Consider the following 18,838-nt stretch of genomic DNA (forward strand, 5'->3'; position numbering starts at 1 on the left):
TATGTTGCCTTCGTATTTGTTGTTCTTCAATAGATTTGATTTAGTGTTTTGGGATTTTGTAAACATGGAATGAATGTGAATATGATGTTCATAGCATAGTCACTTCATACCATAGTCGAGTTTTGGGTTTAGTTTCTTTTGAATCTAATTTGTGTAATGTAAGATATATGTGAATTTTAAATTGCTTATCCAAAAGAGTCATTATAGAGATACGAGACTCCAACATATATAGAGACATAAGTAGGGATTAAAATGAGTCCACACCCGGCCTGGATGGACCCATAAATCGGAAAATGAAATTTAATAGGGACGCTATATAGGAACCGGTTTCGGTTCGATTTCGGGTACGGGACCGTATAAAGTAGCTCTAGAACCGAAAACCCCATAAATGTCAAAGTGAGTAGGGTTAAACCAGATAAAATGGGTTTCGAATTGGAAAATTGGATTTTTTTGGTACTTACTTAGTAAGTTGGTATCCTTATTGGTTTGATATCACTATTTTATAAGGAGACAAAATATATCTAATTTGTGGAATGGAGTAATAATAGACTCTAAAATTCAACCTTTTTATTGGTTGAAATTTGAAAATTTTGAGATTTGATATCCCGATTTTGGGAGATTGTAAGTCATTGATTATGAAACCGAAAATGATAATATTATAGTCTATCATATACAAACTCTATACTATATGCTGGAAAAAATTACATGTCAATCCTACTTCAAACAGGTAAGATGTGCATGTTTTAAAATTTTCACAGAACACAATATACAAAACAAATAGCTGAAAAACTGAAAATTTTCAGCATTGATATCTTGAGATCAGGGGATTGTAAGTCATTGAATATGAAATAAGAAATGACTAAATTATAATCTAAAATCATATACAAACTCTAAATTACATGTTGGAAAAAAAAAGTTGCGTACCAATTTGACTTCAAACAAATGAGATATACATATTTTAAAATTTTCATAGAATACAAAATACAAAAATAAAAAGTTGCAAAGCTGAAAATTTCTAGCTTTAATATCTCTACTTTAGGAGTCATTGAAAATGAAACCAAAAATAAAAAGAAATAAAAAAAAAACACATGTCAATTTTTTTTCAAACAAATGAGATATGCATGTTTTAAAATATTCACAAAACCGGTTCCGGCCACGAAAACATGTTTCGGTTCTTAAACACGGATTACCCAAAACCCGAATAAATATCTTCTTTAAACCCGGAACTCAGACCGGTTCTAACAGTTCACCAATAACCCCCCCCCCCCCCCCCCCCCCCCCCCCCCCTTTAGATATGGATGATCGATGAGGTTGGATAAGGATATGTTAAGCCATAAGAATGTGAAGTCCAATGTTCTCTCTCTAACAGAGCTATTGTGCAAATAGGGAGACTCTAATATTTATAAAGATGTAAAAGATCATGTAGTACCAATGTGAGTTAGATCAAAAATACAACATGTTGTTAAGCCATTGGGATGCAAAATCTAAGGTTCTCTCTATAATAAAGCTCTTATGGAGATAGAGAGACTCTAAGATATATAGATACATAAGAGACAATCTCATACCAATATGGAATACACTAACAAATACTATATGGCGGTGGGTAGTAGTTGGGGCAACGTTGTGGATTCATAGAAGAGATATGACAAAATGAAAGGTGGATGGCAAGTATGTTGGTCATACTCAAGAGTCAAATGCAACTTTTTACGGTTTTCATTCTTAACATTACTCAAAACATAAATATTATTTTTTGCATGGCCAAGGTAACCGGTGGACTAGTAAACGAGACATCATAGACAAATTTTGGGGATGATCCAAAAAAGTCACGACTTATATAGGAAAATATAAACATTTTTTCCGCATGGTCAAGGTACGGGTGGATTATTAAAGGAGACCTCAATTTGATGCTCTCGAGGAATATATCCCCATGTTACTATTGTTTATAGACTATTGGTGCAAAGTCGCATCCAACTTATCCTCAAATCGAGCTTCAAGCTCATTTTCACGAGGTTAGTCATGTGCCTTATAGAAGGGGTCTTGAAAGATTGTGTTGTTTTTTCTATGTATGGTTTGGACCTTTTGAATGTATGTTCCCAACCAAAAAAAATTTCACCAATTTGGACATTTATTGAACTTTAATATAAAGTCAACTAGAAGATAACAAGAACAACAATAAGTGTGATCTACGTACATACAAATTGTGTTGGTTGGACCCTAATAGTGTGTGGAATTCCGTGATTCGTCATCTTTTTTTAAAGATAAAAATATTTCAATAAGATAGAGACAGACGGTTAGTTACCCATGTGATTCTAGAGTCGATGACAAAGTGTTTGATGAAATGTCTAATTTTTGTACCGTAGGTGGGTTTGCTTTTTTGATATGCCTTTCTTATAAATATCGTTTTATTTCATGTTACCCTTTATGCACTAACATGGTTTAATTGCGCTCATGGTTGGTCCATATACAGTATCAACCATCATTGAATTATGGAATTATGGAATATAGATGATTTTAAACAAGGAAATTTTGATTCTAGAATGACATTACGTATGAAATATGAATAGTATAATCATAATCCATCTTCGTACACATATGTAGATTTCATGTGTCTGCAAATAAATAATACTTTGCAACATTGTTTACAATCAATCGGACAGCAGCAATAGTTGTTGCTACAGTCAAGACAGAAAACACAATGATAATCGCCCAGTGCCAGATCTTCTCAATCTTTGCTGCTTCCCCCTTCACCTGAAATTAAAAATAAAACAGATAAAAATTCAACTCATGGAATTGTAGTCGATCATCTTCTGCAATCGACTTCTGGTAAATTTAAGTGCAGAATCGTTGGCTAACCTTGATGAAGATCATGCTAGGAAACAAGAAGGTTAATGGAATCAGCAAAAACGATCCTAACAAGTTCACAAAATCCCCCATGAACGGCAGTGCTGCTGCCACCACCGTGTTCACGACGAATAGCAATGCTCGAAGAAAAAACAAACGTTTGATGTTTTCTCTAGAATGTATGCCTTTATCCAGCTTCAGAAACTTGGTATCTAAGGCTTCATGAACTGGTGCGATAAACGCCTGAAATCCGAATCCAAAACTAGATATAACTTATAAAGTTTATATGATCCTTAACATAAACACATCGAAAACACAATCGATCTTAATTCTTACATGTTGAGAAATTATGGATTGTGTAAAAACCACCGAGTTTATAAGGATTTTCGCCCATTTTGGTCCACTTAAGTCCGCCGGAAGATACTCAGAGACTGATGAACCATAGGCCCAATATCCGGCGATGCTCACACCATAATAAAACGCTAACCCTACACTGAACTGTAGATGCAAAGCTTTCCTCATGTTCTTAACAGCCGGCATCCGTAGAGTTGACTACAATTCGATTGGTTAGTTTTTTAATGCTAAAAACATTTTCATTTACCTTAATTATGCGAGATTTTCACCTGAATCTCTGGTATAATCCCAGCTGAATTGCAAGCGATAATGGCTGATATTGCACAAAAACCATTGAAGATCTTGGAAGCATTGTTTCCTTTAGTTTCATAGTCATTTACTCTGTTGGATTTCAATCCTATGAAACGTGTAAATCTGTCATTATTTCACATGATATCAAGATCATTGAAAGCTAAAAATACATGAACTACTTAATTACCATCCTTGATTACAACTACCAGAAGAACCACGATGTAAGTAAATGTAAGAACTGTTGACAGATACAACCACTTCCCCATTGACGATATTGTTGGGACTAAAATTGAAAACACAAAGTACGCTGCACCAGTGATCATGATATAATATTGAAGTCTTAAAGGGGTGTCACCAAATTCTCCATTGATTTCCTGTTTTTATAACAATAGATTTGAATAAAACATAAACCAAAAATTAAAAATAAATAGTGATTCAATTTTCGTAGTTAATTTCTTACCTTGAGTGCCTTCCCTCCAAGAAGTATGAACCCCATATTTGTAATAAGAAGGATCAAAACTTGGGATACCCAAGTAAGGTAGAACATTTCTTGTCCTGAAAATGAGTTTTTTTAGAACATATATATAAATTGTGCAACATGGGAATTGAATGAAGAAGTAATTAATATATATCAAACTTAAACTTGCCAAAAAGAGAGCCCATGAGATCTCTATATCTAATGAAACGTTGGCCATTTACAAAGTGAAATCCTGCTAAAAGCCAGCTAGAGTAGGCAGTGAAGACAGCCACCATTATGAGGCTGATGATGCCCCATGTCCACCCTAAAGGCACCAACATTAGGTTTGAAAAGCTCAAAATATACCCACAACTGTAACCTGTTACTAACAGCAACCCAACTTGCCTCCATGAATCTACACTTTCAGATGAATTTTGTTACAATAAAATAAAAAAATAAAAAGAAGAAGAAAAATGAAATAAAGGAAGTCATGTTGTTTTAGGTAGGTGTAACGAACCAGAGTCAATGGTATGAGCAGAAACAAGACCACTTTCAGAGACTAGACCATGACCACCCTTTGGATCACCTTCCATGTTAATGTTACCCTTTTGGTTTTCAAGGTATCTATGACTTTCTTTGTTCAATGGTTGGGGATAGAAATATGATTGCTAGTGTACAAGGTTAGTGGTAATGGATGTGACATTTTTTTAAGTAATGTATTGCTAGAAAAGTGGTGAGTCTTGAAGCAAACTGATAAGATTTTGAGTCATATAAGTAACCTATTTGTAGAATGCAAGAACTCCAAAAGCTAAGGACCCTGTTGTGCCATGGGGGCTTGTGTCTTTTGAACATTATAGCCACTTGACAACGTTAACTTTATGCTTTTTTTTTTCTTCTAGTGCTTTTGTTCAAATCATGGATCATGATGTGGTATTGAAAGGGTTGATTAAATTTTAATTTTAATATTTTATTAATTTGCATTTTGTTTAAATTTTGTTGGTGACTTCAAAGTCATTTTGGGTAAATGAAATTTATACGAGTGTCACATGGGGTTTAAACTATGATCTTATAACCATGCATAGGGTCCAAATACATTCTAAGGAAAGTGAAAATACATGATCATGAGAGATATTCATTTAACAATTTATTTTTATTACAATATTATACGATTCAAATTATTCATGGAGCATGATGAATTATCTTTTTGGTAGGTAATTAGCCCATATTATATGATTTTGAATTTGATCATGTGCTAATTAAGCAAATGATTATGTATATGATGGATCTGCATGGAGGAAATATTATTATTACTTTAAATGGAATTAATGTATAGATAAGCTAAAGAAATGGTGGTGGAAGTGGAGGCAAAGGTGGTGGGGTTGGGGGTAATGAGCGAGCCTTTTAGGTTTTTTCTTTTATAGTTGAAGATCTTAACCGCATTATATCTTTGATTTTGGCCCCTACAGTTTGGGAAGTTAGATTTAGTCCCTCGGATATTTCTGAAAGAGAAGTTCAATTATTGTATGTTTTCTAGCCAATAATAATATAAAATAAAAATAATTCCCATTTAACTTGAACTTAGTGTGTTCAAATCTGGCCCCCACTTTCCGCATGCATAGTTTTATTTTATAATTACAGTGTTGAAATATTCCCCTTCATGTTTTGTAAATAGTTGAATTAGAATGATCTTGCTTTTTTACTTTCTAGTCGCTAAAAAGTTTGTGGTATTGATTTTTAGGCGTAATCTTACTTTAATTTGGATGTTGAAAGTTAATATCAAACACCCATTATTAGTTTTTGTTAGATGATGCTATAGATTTTTATGTTGATGACGTCTCTTCTTAGGTGAAGGTGAGTGAGATGAAAGGAATATTGCAAACTTGATTATCGTTCTTAAATGCTTTTAGAGTAAGTTATACGAATCGTCTTATAGTTTGGGAGAACTTATGTGTTTGATTTCTAACTATTTTTTAACTCGTACGATGCTTATAGGTTGTTTTTATTGCGAGTTTCGTCTCTAATCAGGTTAAAAGACTAAAATACCCTGATTACTTTCACTTAGCTTTATTTTTTTTGTTAATTATTTATATAATTTATGTATGACAAAATTGCAAAAGTGGTCCTTATACTTGTCAAAACTATATGGTTTTGGTCCAAAAACGTTTGGTGATGTGTGGTCCAATTTTGAATTTTTTAAATAATTTTGGTCTCTATACACTTGAAATTACTTTTATGCCCTTGTAATTTTTTTCCATTTTTTAATTGTTATAATACTTTAGTTATTAAAAAATTAAAAATTAACCCCACCCCCTCCCCCCCGCTGTCCTATCTCCATTCTACAACACATATCTCACCCTCTCTTCTTCAAAATCACTAGAATCAAACCCCTCACCCCAACTGAAAACATTCGTTGGACTGCCACTTAGAAGCGCATGTGGCACCCATTATCGCCACCAATCACAACCATTATACACCACTCATACCCATTGCAGAGAACAACACACATCAACCATCATTAAAACCACCACAACTACCTGTTACACCACCTGCAATCACCGTTAGAGCTCATACAGTAAAATATGGACAAACGACATCGAACATCTTACCTGCTACACTGCAAAATGACATCCTTATACCACCGAATTATAACCACACCGAAAACAACCATTTTCATCACCTCCACATCGCATATGTTACAGCTTTACGTACCACCATAAACCTTTAAGAATGCAAATAACTGTGTGCGGAAAAGGTTTGAAAACTCAAACCTTGAATTAACTTAAGATCAACGTCTGCTACTAATATTAAGAGTCCATTTAAGTTTGGTAAACAAATCTTGTCTTGAATGAGAAGTTCAACAAAGTATTCAAGTGAGTAAGAATAAATATGAACAATGTAAAGAAAATTTAAGAACAATGAGAATGATAGAAAGAATGATTTGACTTGCAAGATACTTGGTATTGATGTGAAAGAGAATGTTGCTCAAGTTCTTACATTACATGAAAATCACGTTCCTTAAATAGCCAAGGAGTGATTGACAAGGTTGCATGAACTATGTAAAGCTGAAAAGTCAAAAAGTTGACATACATGATTTTCTCGATCCTGACCCATGAACTTTACAATAGAACAAAGACTAAAAGACAAGAAACTTTAAATGCTAATACATACTCAAAATAGCACTGGATACAAAGTGCTTCTCAGACTTGTCTTCATTTCGGAACTCATCATTGTAACATCCTGGTTTCCAGGTATGAGATTTATTCTTTATTAAGCAAGTTTCCCTTGGAACTCGGTGAGTTGATGGCCTCAACTCGACGTGTTGGAAGGTTTTGGGTCGTGCATCTTTTTGGACCAACTCAACAAGTTGGTGAGGAAAACTCGACGAGTTGGCGGCTGGATGAGAAACCCACAGGCTTAGGGTTTCCACCCTATATAACCTCCTTAAGTCCTTGAGGCTGATCTTTTATCAGCCTCCAAACCCTATTATCGGCCTTATGAACCTTAATCTTCATTCCATCTCATATTGTGAGTTAGTGTGCCTTTTGGAGAAAAAAAAGGAGAAGATGTAACGGCCGAAATTCAGGTACAACCGATTAGCCCTTCATCTTTATTTATTTTTCATTTTGGCCTTTGTGTTGGGCGAGTACGCTGGGCGTACAAGGAGTACGCTGCGCTTACTTGTGCGCCTCATTTAAACACGTCATCGTCGGGTACGCTGGGCGTACCCAAGGTTACGCCGGGCGTAATCGGTCCATACCCAAAACCCTAATTTGAAGTTGTTGGCTATAAAAAGAATGAAATGGCTTGGTTCCTCAACCACCATCCTTCAGAAAGAAACCCTAAGAGAGTTGTTCCTTCGTTCATAGCTTGTTTGTGAGTGTTCTAAGCTTTGAGGTGACATTTCAAGGTAGCAAAAGGAAAGAGGAGTCCATTGTGGAGGCTAGAAGTTGGTGTGCAAGTGTAGATCCGTGATAAGCAAAGGTTGGAGCTTCTTCCTAAGGTAAAAAGTTCAGATCTTGCCTTGTAGTTCTTATGGTATGCTTCATGGACCAATTTCTAGGGTTTTGGTCCCAAAGATGGAGACTTTATGAGCAAGTAGTCTCCATTGGCTTAGATCTACCATATTCCAGGTCCATTTGAGTTGTATGTTCATAAAAATGTGATCTTGGACGTATATAATTTGCCATGCATGAGATCTAGGTCTTTGGAGGTGAAAAGGAAGGTGTTAGAGGGTGTAGGAGCCTTTACAGCCATGCCAAGGCTTAAAGGTTCCGACTTTATGGATTAGGAGGCTTATAGAGAGCCAGATCTGGGAGTTGAAGGAGTGTCTTAACCATTTAAGACAAGAAATATGGTATGGCTGAATCTGGGATTTACGTTGGGCGTAACTCCTAGTACGCGCAGCGTAAGGGGTTGCGACCCTCGTTTGTGAATCATCGATGTACGTCTCGCGTACAGAAGCTGGTACGCCCCGCGTACTGTGGTCAGTTGACTTTCGTTGACTTTTAGGGTTTGGTCAACATGAGTCAAGGAAGGGTAAATGGTCTTTTACCCCTCTTTGGAATAATGATAAGGGTGTAGCCTAGTCTTGAAAGTCTATATTAATTAGAATGATATTTCGTTATGATTAAGCGGGGTTGGGTCTTCGTTTCGAGATTCGGAGATAGCGAGCACGTGAGATTCTAGACTTCCTGCGAGGTGAGTCTTCTCACTATACAGTACCTGGAAGGGTATTTATGTGTGACCGAGAGGTCGGATATGTTATGAGTTGTATGCATTGAATATGATAAGTTAACCGTTGTATGTGCTATGTATGCTATGCTTGATATGGGCCGGAAGGCATTGTGATGTGGACCGGAAGGTCGTCGCGGGTAAGACCGGAAGGTACCGGGTTGGGACGAAAGTCCCCTGAGACACATGGACCGGAAGGTGATGGCCTGGAAAGACGCATGTGCGTAAGTAGTATTTTGGGGAACTCACTAAGCATTTATGCTTACAGTTGTTGTGTTATGTGTTTCAGGTACTAGCGAGGACTGTGGGAAGGCGCCGACGTGATCTGTACACACTGATGGAGGATTTATGATCTTGGGATTTATATGATTTGTACTATGATATGATACATTGGATCTTTATGACTTGTTTTGGATGGAAACATGTTTTTAAGAAATGAAAAATTTGTTTTGAAAATTTACGTTGTTACAGAAGATTTAGAGAAGGAGGCAAGGATCTAGAAAGCTAAGCTCTCATCTTTAGTTTAGCACTCTTTCGGACCGTTATAAGTATTCAAGTGTAACAGCCCAAAATCTCAAGTATTGTTAAGTTGCATTTTGGGGGTGTTTTAAAGGGGAGACTCGGCGAGTTGGAGCCAGACTCGCCGAGTGGGGTCGCAGCTTGGGTCGCGGGTTCGCGACTGGACTCGACGAGTCCAGGTAGGGACTCGACGAGTCGACGCTGTTTAGTGGAAAACCCTAGCTGTTCAGTTTGGGACGTATATAAGGGATCTAATGCCGTCATTGTTCGTCTTTTGGCCGATTGAGGAGAACCCTAGACGACTGTGGCATCTAGAGCAAGCTTGAAGGCCATTATTGACTTTGAAGGAATTGTGGTGCAAGAAGAGGAAGGACTTTGGCCAAAGGAAGATCAAGGGGATCGAGTTCTGAGGTTGGGGACACAGAGAGTATGTTTTCAGGTTATGTTTCGGATCATTCCTGTTATTTTGATGTGTACATGAATTTAGGGTTTATGAAACCCATTTGGAGATTAGATGGATTGTTGTGTCGTTATCCAATGTTTATAACCTTGTATTAGGACCCTTAGAGGTCCAGAAGGTCCCATGTTTGTATATTCGGGAAAATATGTATCTCAGGAAGCAGTTTGATCGACTGCATGGCGTGGACTCGCCGAGTCGGATGATCAGACTCGGCGAGTAGCTTGAAGATTTAGTGGGACTCGCCGAGTTGTTCTTCAGACTCGGCGAGTGGAGTCGGGGTGGCCCCGCGATTCTTCCAGGAGTAACTCGTCGAGTCAAAGAGGATACTCGACGAGTAGAAGGGGACTCTTAGAGGATTGAAGGACGACCAGACTCGCCGAGTCGCCAGGGAACTCGCCGAGTCCAGTCGAGCTGACAATGGTCTGTTGACCAGAGTTGACCGATGTGATTTCTTAGGGTCAGTTAACGTGGGAGATAGAAGAGTTAATAAGGGATATATGATGTTTCAGGGAGCTTGTAGCTCGGAGGATCAAGTGCAAGGGATTTCAGGAGTTGCTATCTTCCAGTGTCTGCGAGGTGAGTCTTCTCACTATACTGTACCCGGAAGGGTTTGACTGTGTGACCGAAGGTTCGTATATGATATGTATGCTATATGTGGTAAGTTAATTGTTATGTGTGCTATGTATGATATGTGGGCCGGAAGGCAATATGTTATGGGCCGGAAGGCGATTATGTTATGAGGACCGGAAGGTCAGGGCCTGGAAAGGCGTATGTGCGTAAGGTATACTGGGGAACTCACTAAGCTTCGTGCTTACGTTGTTTATGTTATGTTGTTTCAGGTTCTTACAGTAACGTGGGATGGCAACGGTTCGATTGTACACACCGAAGAAAGAGTTGTGTTTTGGAGGATCCTGGTCTCCTATTATAACGAAAATGAAACTATGTTTTGTAATCCGAATGTGAATAAGATTTTAAACAAGTGTTTTAATATTAAATCGATTATTTAAATGAAAAATTTTGTTTTTGGAAATCACGGTGTTACAAATTGGTATCAGAGCCTTGGTTTGAGGGATTCGGACGCGCCTACAGGTGAGTCTGGACTCAAACTGAGGAATTAAGAAAAGGTTTTCAAATAAATAGTTTTCTAAAAGTGAATAAGAGTTCAAAGAGAAAGCAAGAAAGAGCAGTGTGTACAATCAGCCAGAGCCAAACGGTGATTTCCCAAAATACCCTTACTTTTGTATTATGAAATATCTATTATGCACTTTATGAGACATTATTGCATGCTAGAGACAGGCTAGGTATTTCACATCTTAGGACTAGAGTGGCCTGATTTGTGATGCTTTAGTCTAGGGTTTGCTGTTATATGTGCGTTATGCTTTTGTGTGTATGTGATGAGTGAGGGTATCTAGTTAGAACGCACGAGGGGTAGAGCTACAGAGTACAGTGGTACTTCCGAGGATGAGCCGAGAAGGTGGAGCTATCACAGCTAAGGAGTCCTATGTATGCTTCGATGCTCGAATGCTGCTTGCTTCGTGCTTTGTGGAGTTCTCGATGATGGGAGACAGCTACTAAGTGAGTATGACGATACTCAGGAGGTAGATGTTTGGCATCATCAGGAGCTCTTCAGCAGCTGATAGCAAAGAAGTGGGAGGACGGCGGAATGGGCTAGAGATTAAACCTAGCCAAGATGGGTGCGCGGGTAGAGTAGAGGATTTCGCTGGGGAGCGAGCATGCAAGATGGGATTGGTGAAAAAGAGCAGGTCGATCAGCTATTTAGGAACTCTAGGATGGTCCGTGTGGAAAGTATGGGTAGATGTGGCAGGTAGTATGGGCCCGTACTACTGAAAGCAGAGGACCCATACTTGATACAGGGAGCATCCTAAAGGTCCTAAGGAACAGATTGAGATAGATGTTGTGGTCCGAGTGCTATGCATTGGAGCAGATTGAGGAGTGGTGCTATGGTTCAGGTACCATACACTGAAGCATGTTGATGAGGGATGTCATGGGATGAATACCATGGTTCATAGTGGATGATGCTTGTGGCTATCTTGTTATCCGGTTATGACCGATGAGGTAGAGATTGGACGCTATGGGTTTCAGGCCTGTAGACCATGATTGAGTACGGAGAGGCGTTCCTCGAGGGGAAAGACAAGTGCCTACCAGAGTATTTTGGTAAGAGTCAAAGACAGGGGAGAATTTCAGTTGAGTCGAGCAATCAGACAACAGAGGAGAGGTCACCTTTTTTTGAGTGGGTAGTGTCATTTATGCTCGTGTGCAAGACGCGAGAGGTCTGGTGTTTCAGTTCTGGATTTGGGAGTACACCCTGCAGGTAGTTATCGATAATGACTTCCCTCAGGGCATCAGGTAGCGGGTGTACCTCGAGACAGAGATTTACCGTGAACGGACAGTCAGTTGGGGCTGAGGTAGTCGAGAACCACACCACACCTAATTGAGAATAACAGGTTGGGTTATAGTGATAGCAGTGAAGAGTTCAGACGAGTTTTGCAGTGCGGAGAGTTGTCGTCTATGTTGTGAGTAAGTCCCTGTCCTTGGGACAAATCCGGCGTTGGATACGGGTTGATGAGCTGAGATGAGAGGAACGATGATGCTGCGGTGCAGTCTGCGAGCCAGATATGTTATCGAGCAGTGCAGGTGCTTAGTATTAGATCAGTATGGGATTTGGAACGATTAGAGGCAGCCGTGATGAGAAGTTCTTGGAGAGTTAGCTAGAGGTTCAGAGTATAGGGGATTGATTGACTTCATAAGGGGAGGGACTATCGGGTGTTGCACAGCACTTTGCTGGGGCAGGTACGATTTCGCTGGTGAAAGATAGTCGTGGGTTGATTGTATACTAATTGGTGTTGGTTCGAACCCTAGTGGGGGAGAACCGGGTGCAGTATGTAAGAAAGCAAGAATTGTCAGGAGTAGTAATAAGTGGAGTATAGAGATGCAGTAGAAAAGCATGAGACCATAGGTGTCGATGATCGAGTAAAAAGGGGTTACATCGGAGCTTGCGGGTCCGGTGGTGCATGCCGCAAGTGCGGAAAGGAGGGGCACTGTGCACGGGATTGTTGGCAGTCAGTACCAATTCGGGACTTGAAGAGGACAGGATGGAGCGGAGCCCCAGAGGGCTCAGGGTCGTGTTTATCTGCGTACGACAGAGGGAGACGGAGCAGTGCCGGAGGCAGCTGCGGGTATGATGCTTTCATGATGTCTTGTTTGTCTTGCATTGATTTGGCGTATTGTTTGTGCTGGTATCTTGTATGGGTTTCGATGCGGTATTCGTTGTTTCGCGGGTCTGGCATGGTTATGGATTGGTACTTCAGGTTTCGCTTTGGCATGCGTTATTCCCTGATGGTTGGGTATGGTTATAATTGGTGTTTTAGTGTCAGTAGTCTTGTGCGGCTTCCGATGTGGTGTTCATCCTTTGGGCAGGTTGTGAGTTTGGTTATGGGTTATTGTCGCGGATTCCTTTGGTTATCGTCCGTGGGGGTTGTTAGGGGAGATGCGGCACTGGGTGGATTGTCGGGTAGCATCTACAGTCGTGGAGTGGATGATTTAAGGACTAGATTCTTGTGAGTGGGTTGATCAGGGAGGATGTGTGTTTTGCTGGGGGTTGCTTGTGCTTGTGGGAAGCAGTCAGTGTGTAATTGTCCTCTTTGTACAGGATTGTTCGGTAAAGTCGTTAATGACGATCGGTGGCAGTTAGTCAGTGTTTTAGTGGGGGAGAATTAGAAAATTCTCCGGGAGATCGATGAGTATGTGAGGGTGCTTAGCTGTTGGGATTCAACAGTGTTTGTCAGCGCAGAGTATAGGCCGACGAGAACGAGTGCCGGGTATGCGGGGCGGGGTACAGACCTAGGGCATTCGATTGTGGAGGCCTGAGAGCAGGCCGGGATCAAGCTTGAGTAAGTAACCGAGATTATGTTGTGCATGTTTCTAGAGCTGGAACCGGAAGGTTCCAGAGTTAGAACCTGAGGGTTCGCAGAGTTGGGTGTACGGACCCACAGAGACATAGCCTCGAGTGGCTAGTATGTGTTATGAGAGTCGGTCCAGTCATGCTGGAGACTCTGTTGGTATTGCTGGATCAGTTTGAGATTGCGGATTGTGTATGTTGTAGTGTGATTGCATTGGAAGGTCTGGCCCCGGGTTAGTGATCTTGTTTAGCTGAGGCAGTGATCTGGATGAGTGGAGGAAGCGCATGAGATTGAGAGCCCCTGCAATGAGAACCAGAGTATGTGGTTAGCGGTTATGCAAAAAGGGTGGTGTCGCTTAGGGCGAGCACCGTGGCACCGGTTGGAGTGGCATTATGGCCAAGAGGGTTCCTTGGAAAAAGGAAAAGAGGAAGGTGTGTAACTCCGAAGGGGTGCAAGTTCACGAAAGTGAAAGCTGCAGAGCAGAGTTATGGTTAGAGTATTTCAAGTATGGTTTCGAGCATCGTGTATGCGGCAGTGAAGTAGGAACCATCCGGGTTGGGATGACTGACGAGACTCAGAAAGGATGCAAGGGAATAGAGAATCTTGAATTCTCAGTGGGATTCTGATTAAGGTACAGGACGGATATTAGTGGTTCGCCTTGGGAGATGTTCGAGGATATCATCAGTGTAGCGGGTTTTTCAACCTGCGAGTGTTGGGACTAGTTCAGTATGTGTATGTGATGGCAAGAGGAACTTGTGAGAGTTGATCTGAGAGGGAGAATGGATCTCTCAGTCGGTCCGGAATGGGCGAAGTGGGCTTTGGATCGGGGATCCGGTGGTTCAGGGTTTCCTAACCCTTATGGGTTGAGTGATCGTTGAGATTTGGAGCAGAGTGCATCTTGGGTAATTTCCGATTACAGAGAGTGATGAGCAGTTCGGAGTTCGTGCTTTAGTTGACAGAGCAGACTCAGCAGGTTAAAGAGAGTTAGTGATCGTCTAGAGTTAACAGGAAAGTTATGCAGGCAGACGCCGTTACGAGCATGTGATTCCGGTCGGCGACCTCGTTTTTCTGTCGGGGTGTTTCAATTTAGGAAGAGGGGTAAATGGGGGCCCCGGTATGTTGGATCTTTTCGTGAAGGTACGAAGGTAGGAAGGGTGACCTATCGTTGGAGCTGTCAACGGAATTGGGACGGATCCATGACACCTGTATGTGTCGCAATTGAAGAGGTGTATAGCGGATGAGTCAGCAGTGGTTCTACTTGAGAACGATTAGGTGGATACGAGCCTGTGTTACGTCGAGAGGCCAGTGGCCGTCGGAGATCGGAAGATCAAGGTTCTGAGGAACAAGGAGGTACCTCTGGTATTGGTCCAGTGGTGGCCTCGGAAGAGATCGGTAGTGTCTAGGGAAGCCGAAACGTGAGATGCGGGAGCAGCAGTCAGAACTATTTTCAGAGTGAGACTTCGAGGGCGAAGTCTAGTTCTAGTGGGGGAGAATTGTAACAGCCCAAAATCTCAAGTATTGTTAAGTTGCATTTTGGGGGTGTTTTAAAGGGGAGACTCGGCGAGTTGGAGCCAGACTCGCCGAGTGGGGTCGCAGCTTGGGTCGCGGGTTCGCGACTGCACTCGACGAGTCCAGGTAGGGACTCGACGAGTCGACGCTGTTCAGTGGAAAACCCTAGCCGTTCAGTTTGGGACGTATATAAGGGATCTAATGCCGTCATTGTTCGTCTTTTGGCCGATTGAGGAGAACCCTAGACGACTGTGGCATCTAGAGCAAGCTTGAAGGCCATTATTGACTTTGAAGGAATTGTGGTGCAAGAAGAGGAAGGACTTTGGCCAAAGGAAGATCAAGGGGATCGAGTTCTGAGGTTGGGGACACAGAGAGTATGTTTTCAGGTTATGTTTCGGATCATTCCTGTTATTTTGATGTGTACATGAATTTAGGGTTTATGAAACCCATTTGGAGATTAGATGGATTGTTGTGTCGTTATCCAATGTTTATAACCTTGTATTAGGACCCTTAGAGGTCCAGAAGGTCCCATGTTTGTATATTCGGGAAAATATGTATCTCAGGAAGCAGTTTGATCGACTGCATGGCGTGGACTCGCCGAGTCGGATGATCAGACTCGGCGAGTAGCTTGAAGATTTAGTGGGACTCGCCGAGTTGTTCTTCAGACTCGGCGAGTGGAGTCGGGGTGGCCCCGCGATTCTTCCAGGAGTAACTCGTCGAGTCAAAGAGGATACTCGACGAGTAGAAGGGGACTCTTAGAGGATTGAAGGACGACCAGACTCGCCGAGTCGCCAGGGAACTCGCCGAGTCCAGTCGAGCTGACAATGGTCTGTTGACCAGAGTTGACCGATGTGATTTCTTAGGGTCAGTTAACGTGGGAGATAGAAGAGTTAATAAGGGATATATGATGTTTCAGGGAGCTTGTAGCTCGGAGGATCAAGTGCAAGGGATTTCAGGAGTTGCTATCTTCCAGTGTCTGCGAGGTGAGTCTTCTCACTATACTGTACCCGGAAGGGTTTGACTGTGTGACCGAAGGGTCGTATATGATATGTATGCTATATGTGGTAAGTTAATTGTTATGTGTGCTATGTATGATATGTGGGCCGGAAGGCAATATGTTATGGGCCGGAAGGCGATTATGTTATGAGGACCGGAAGGTCAGGGCCTGGAAAGGCGTATGTGCGTAAGGTATACTGGGGAACTCACTAAGCTTCGTGCTTACGTTGTTTATGTTATGTTGTTTCAGGTTCTTACAGTAACGCGGGATGGCAACGGTTCGATTGTACACACCGAAGAAAGAGTTGTGTTTTGGAGGATCCTGGTCTCCTATTATAACGAAAATGAAACTATGTTTTGTAATCCGAATGTGAATAAGATTTTAAACAAGTGTTTTAATATTAAATCGATTATTTAAATGAAAAATTTTGTTTTTGGAAATCACGGTGTTACATCAAGATCCGATTTTTATCTAACTATGTAGCTAGATCTTGAGTTTGGTCCCTTTTTCTCCTTATTCTTGGATGTTTCAATGGATGGACTTCATAAAGTTTGCAACTTTATGACTCTCCAGGTCAAGATGGCCTTATAGTGGATTAGATATGGTCCTTTGGCAGGCTTTGATGCCATGCATGGAGTTTAGGTCATATTTTCCCGTTTTGACCCATTTTGGGTTCAAGACATGCATTGGACATGCATGTATATAAAGCACCAACCTTTAGGATGTTTTTGAGGCTTGAATCTCTTCTGGAAAATTTTGGTTCCAGATCTCAAGGATTTTGTGCTTAATGGTTAAGTCTTTGAGTTTTCAAGCCTTGTGGAAGGGTTTTTGAGCATTTGGAGTAGCCCCAAAGGATAAAATTGGAAACTTTATCCTTTTAGCCACATTTGGAGTTTAGATCTGAATCTTAGAATCCCTGGAATCGAAGAATCAATTGTATGTGTTAAGCTGGGGAAAACTCGGCGAGTTGTCTAGACAACTCGACGAGTTGGCTAAGGTTATACCTGACTTTTTGAGTACTGTAGAACTCGGCGAGTTCAAGAGGTGCACTCGACGAGTTGGGTCAACATGGAATGTTGACCTTGACCGTTGACTTTGAATTTGACCATGGTTGACCAAGTTGGACTTTTGAGGGCATTTTGGATATTTCGAGATTTTGATGGGTTAGTCATGATGGTTGTAGGCATTGAGTCGGGAGCTGAGATTTGGCGTCAGACCTTATTAGTTCTACAGTACTTGTGAGGTGAGTTTTCCTCACTGTACTTATGGGTCGAAGGCGCAAAGGCCGTCCCTTTGGATTTTTATCCTGATTATCGTATGATTGAGTATTGTGATGATCTGTTAGATCTGAATCCTGGTAAATAGAATGATGATATGCTTATTAATCTGTATGATGTGTGTTTATCTGTTGATTGATTATGTGTTTATGAGTTATGTATATGTTGACATGTGTATGGTTGGGTAGAGGCGGTCCTGCTTTGTGTTGAAGACCAACAAACCCAGGGCTGCCCGATAGATTGAAGGCCTGCGAGGCGGACCAGTCAGACCGAAGGCCTGGAGAACGGTCCAGACATGCTGAAGGCCTGGTATGGCGGTCCAGACATGTTGAAGGTTATGTATGTGTGCTGTTGTATAATAATTATGATTATGTATTGTGGTGGTATTTGGGGGAAGATTCACTAAGCTTTGGGCTTACAGTTTTTTATTATGTTTCAGGTACCTTAAACTATCACGGGAAGGCAAAGGTTTGATCGTGCACCTACTCATGTTTTGTGTTATGATTTATGGGAAAACTCTGATGTGAAACTTATTTTGAAAATAAATTATAATGAATGTTGGTTTTGTGGTTATTTAAAAAGTTTAAAATTTTCAAGAATTTTTTGAATGTTACAAGTTAGTATCAGAGCCTTGGTTTGAGTGAATTGGAGGAACACTCGTGTGAATCCAGTCTCAAACTAAGGAAGTATTTTCAAAATGATTTTTTTCAAATGGTTTTCAAAATACTCAATGAGATATTAGCCTTCCTCTAGGAGTGAGGATTGAGCGCTCGCCATGCTTATGTATATTGTTAGGGTGTTGTGATGATACTTGAGATAAATACGGGTAGGTGTGGAAGGTAGTATGGGTTTGTACTACTGAAAGCACAGGACTCGTACACGTAGCAAGGAAGTCACAACCCCTAGGGTTTCATTGGGATTTGGTTCCCCGTTATGATATGTGCATTATATGATATCTTCTAGGTGTATTTTCAGTATGGTGACTACGAGACGAGTTAAGATCGGATCCGGATCGGGATCAGGAGTCGGCAGACAGGGTGAGCCGGTATTGTTATAGGACTGTGTCAGGGAGATCATTCGCTAGGACGTGGTTGCTATTGTTCGGAGTAAGATTTTGGAGATGTTCGGTTCTATCAAGACCGTGATGATGAAGTTCTTTGATGATCGTTATGTAGCCATTGCTGAGACGGCTGCTGTTGCAGCATCCATAGTTGTGGCGACTGCAAGTGTTGGGACAGGGCGGGTCTTTCAGTATCGGGACTTCGATAATATGAAGCCCCCGACCTTTGATGGATTCTAGGACCGTATCATATCCATGAGGTGGCTATCTGATGTGGAGGTATGTTTCTTCACTTGTTCATCCCCTGTTGACTAGAAGGTCAAGTGTGCTCTGAACCTTATGAGGTCTGGAGCGAAGGATTGGTGGAGACTTGTTACATGATCATATTCTACTAAGAAGAGGGTTGTAGTATCTTGGGATCA

At 41.1% G+C, this 18,838-nt stretch overlaps 1 protein-coding gene across 1 annotated transcript; it reads right to left on the minus strand.

Moving 5' to 3' along the window:
- Positions 1-2,506: 2,506 nt before the first annotated feature.
- LOC111896223 (proline transporter 1) lies at positions 2,507-4,705 on the minus strand. Its single transcript, XM_023892235.3, has 8 exons — positions 4,461-4,705; positions 4,134-4,358; positions 3,947-4,041; positions 3,674-3,860; positions 3,465-3,592; positions 3,178-3,393; positions 2,854-3,084; positions 2,507-2,748 (listed from the first exon to the last, which is right to left on the minus strand). Exons 1-8 carry the CDS (start codon positions 4,534-4,536, stop codon positions 2,602-2,604), a joined length of 1,305 nt encoding a protein of 434 aa, XP_023748003.1. The 5' UTR covers positions 4,537-4,705; the 3' UTR covers positions 2,507-2,601.
- Between the last annotated feature and the right edge of the window lie 14,133 nt (positions 4,706-18,838).

The sequence above is a fragment of the Lactuca sativa genome, chromosome 5 (assembly GCF_002870075.4).
Source record: "Lactuca sativa cultivar Salinas chromosome 5, Lsat_Salinas_v11, whole genome shotgun sequence".
Classification (NCBI taxonomy): Eukaryota; Viridiplantae; Streptophyta; class Magnoliopsida; order Asterales; family Asteraceae; genus Lactuca; species Lactuca sativa.

Bases quoted from the DNA above. Each gene is read 5' to 3' on its own strand.
- LOC111896223 (XM_023892235.3), bottom strand. From the start codon at position 4,536: ATGGAAGGTGATCCAAAGGGTGGTCATGGTCTAGTCTCTGAAAGTGGT. The intron at 4,359-4,460 runs GTTCGTTACACC...CTGAAAGTGTAG, and splicing joins TGCTCATACCATTGACTCTG to ATTCATGGAGGCAAGTTGGG. The intron at 3,085-3,177 runs GTAAGAATTAAG...TTCGGATTTCAG, and splicing joins AATCCATAATTTCTCAACAT to GCGTTTATCGCACCAGTTCA.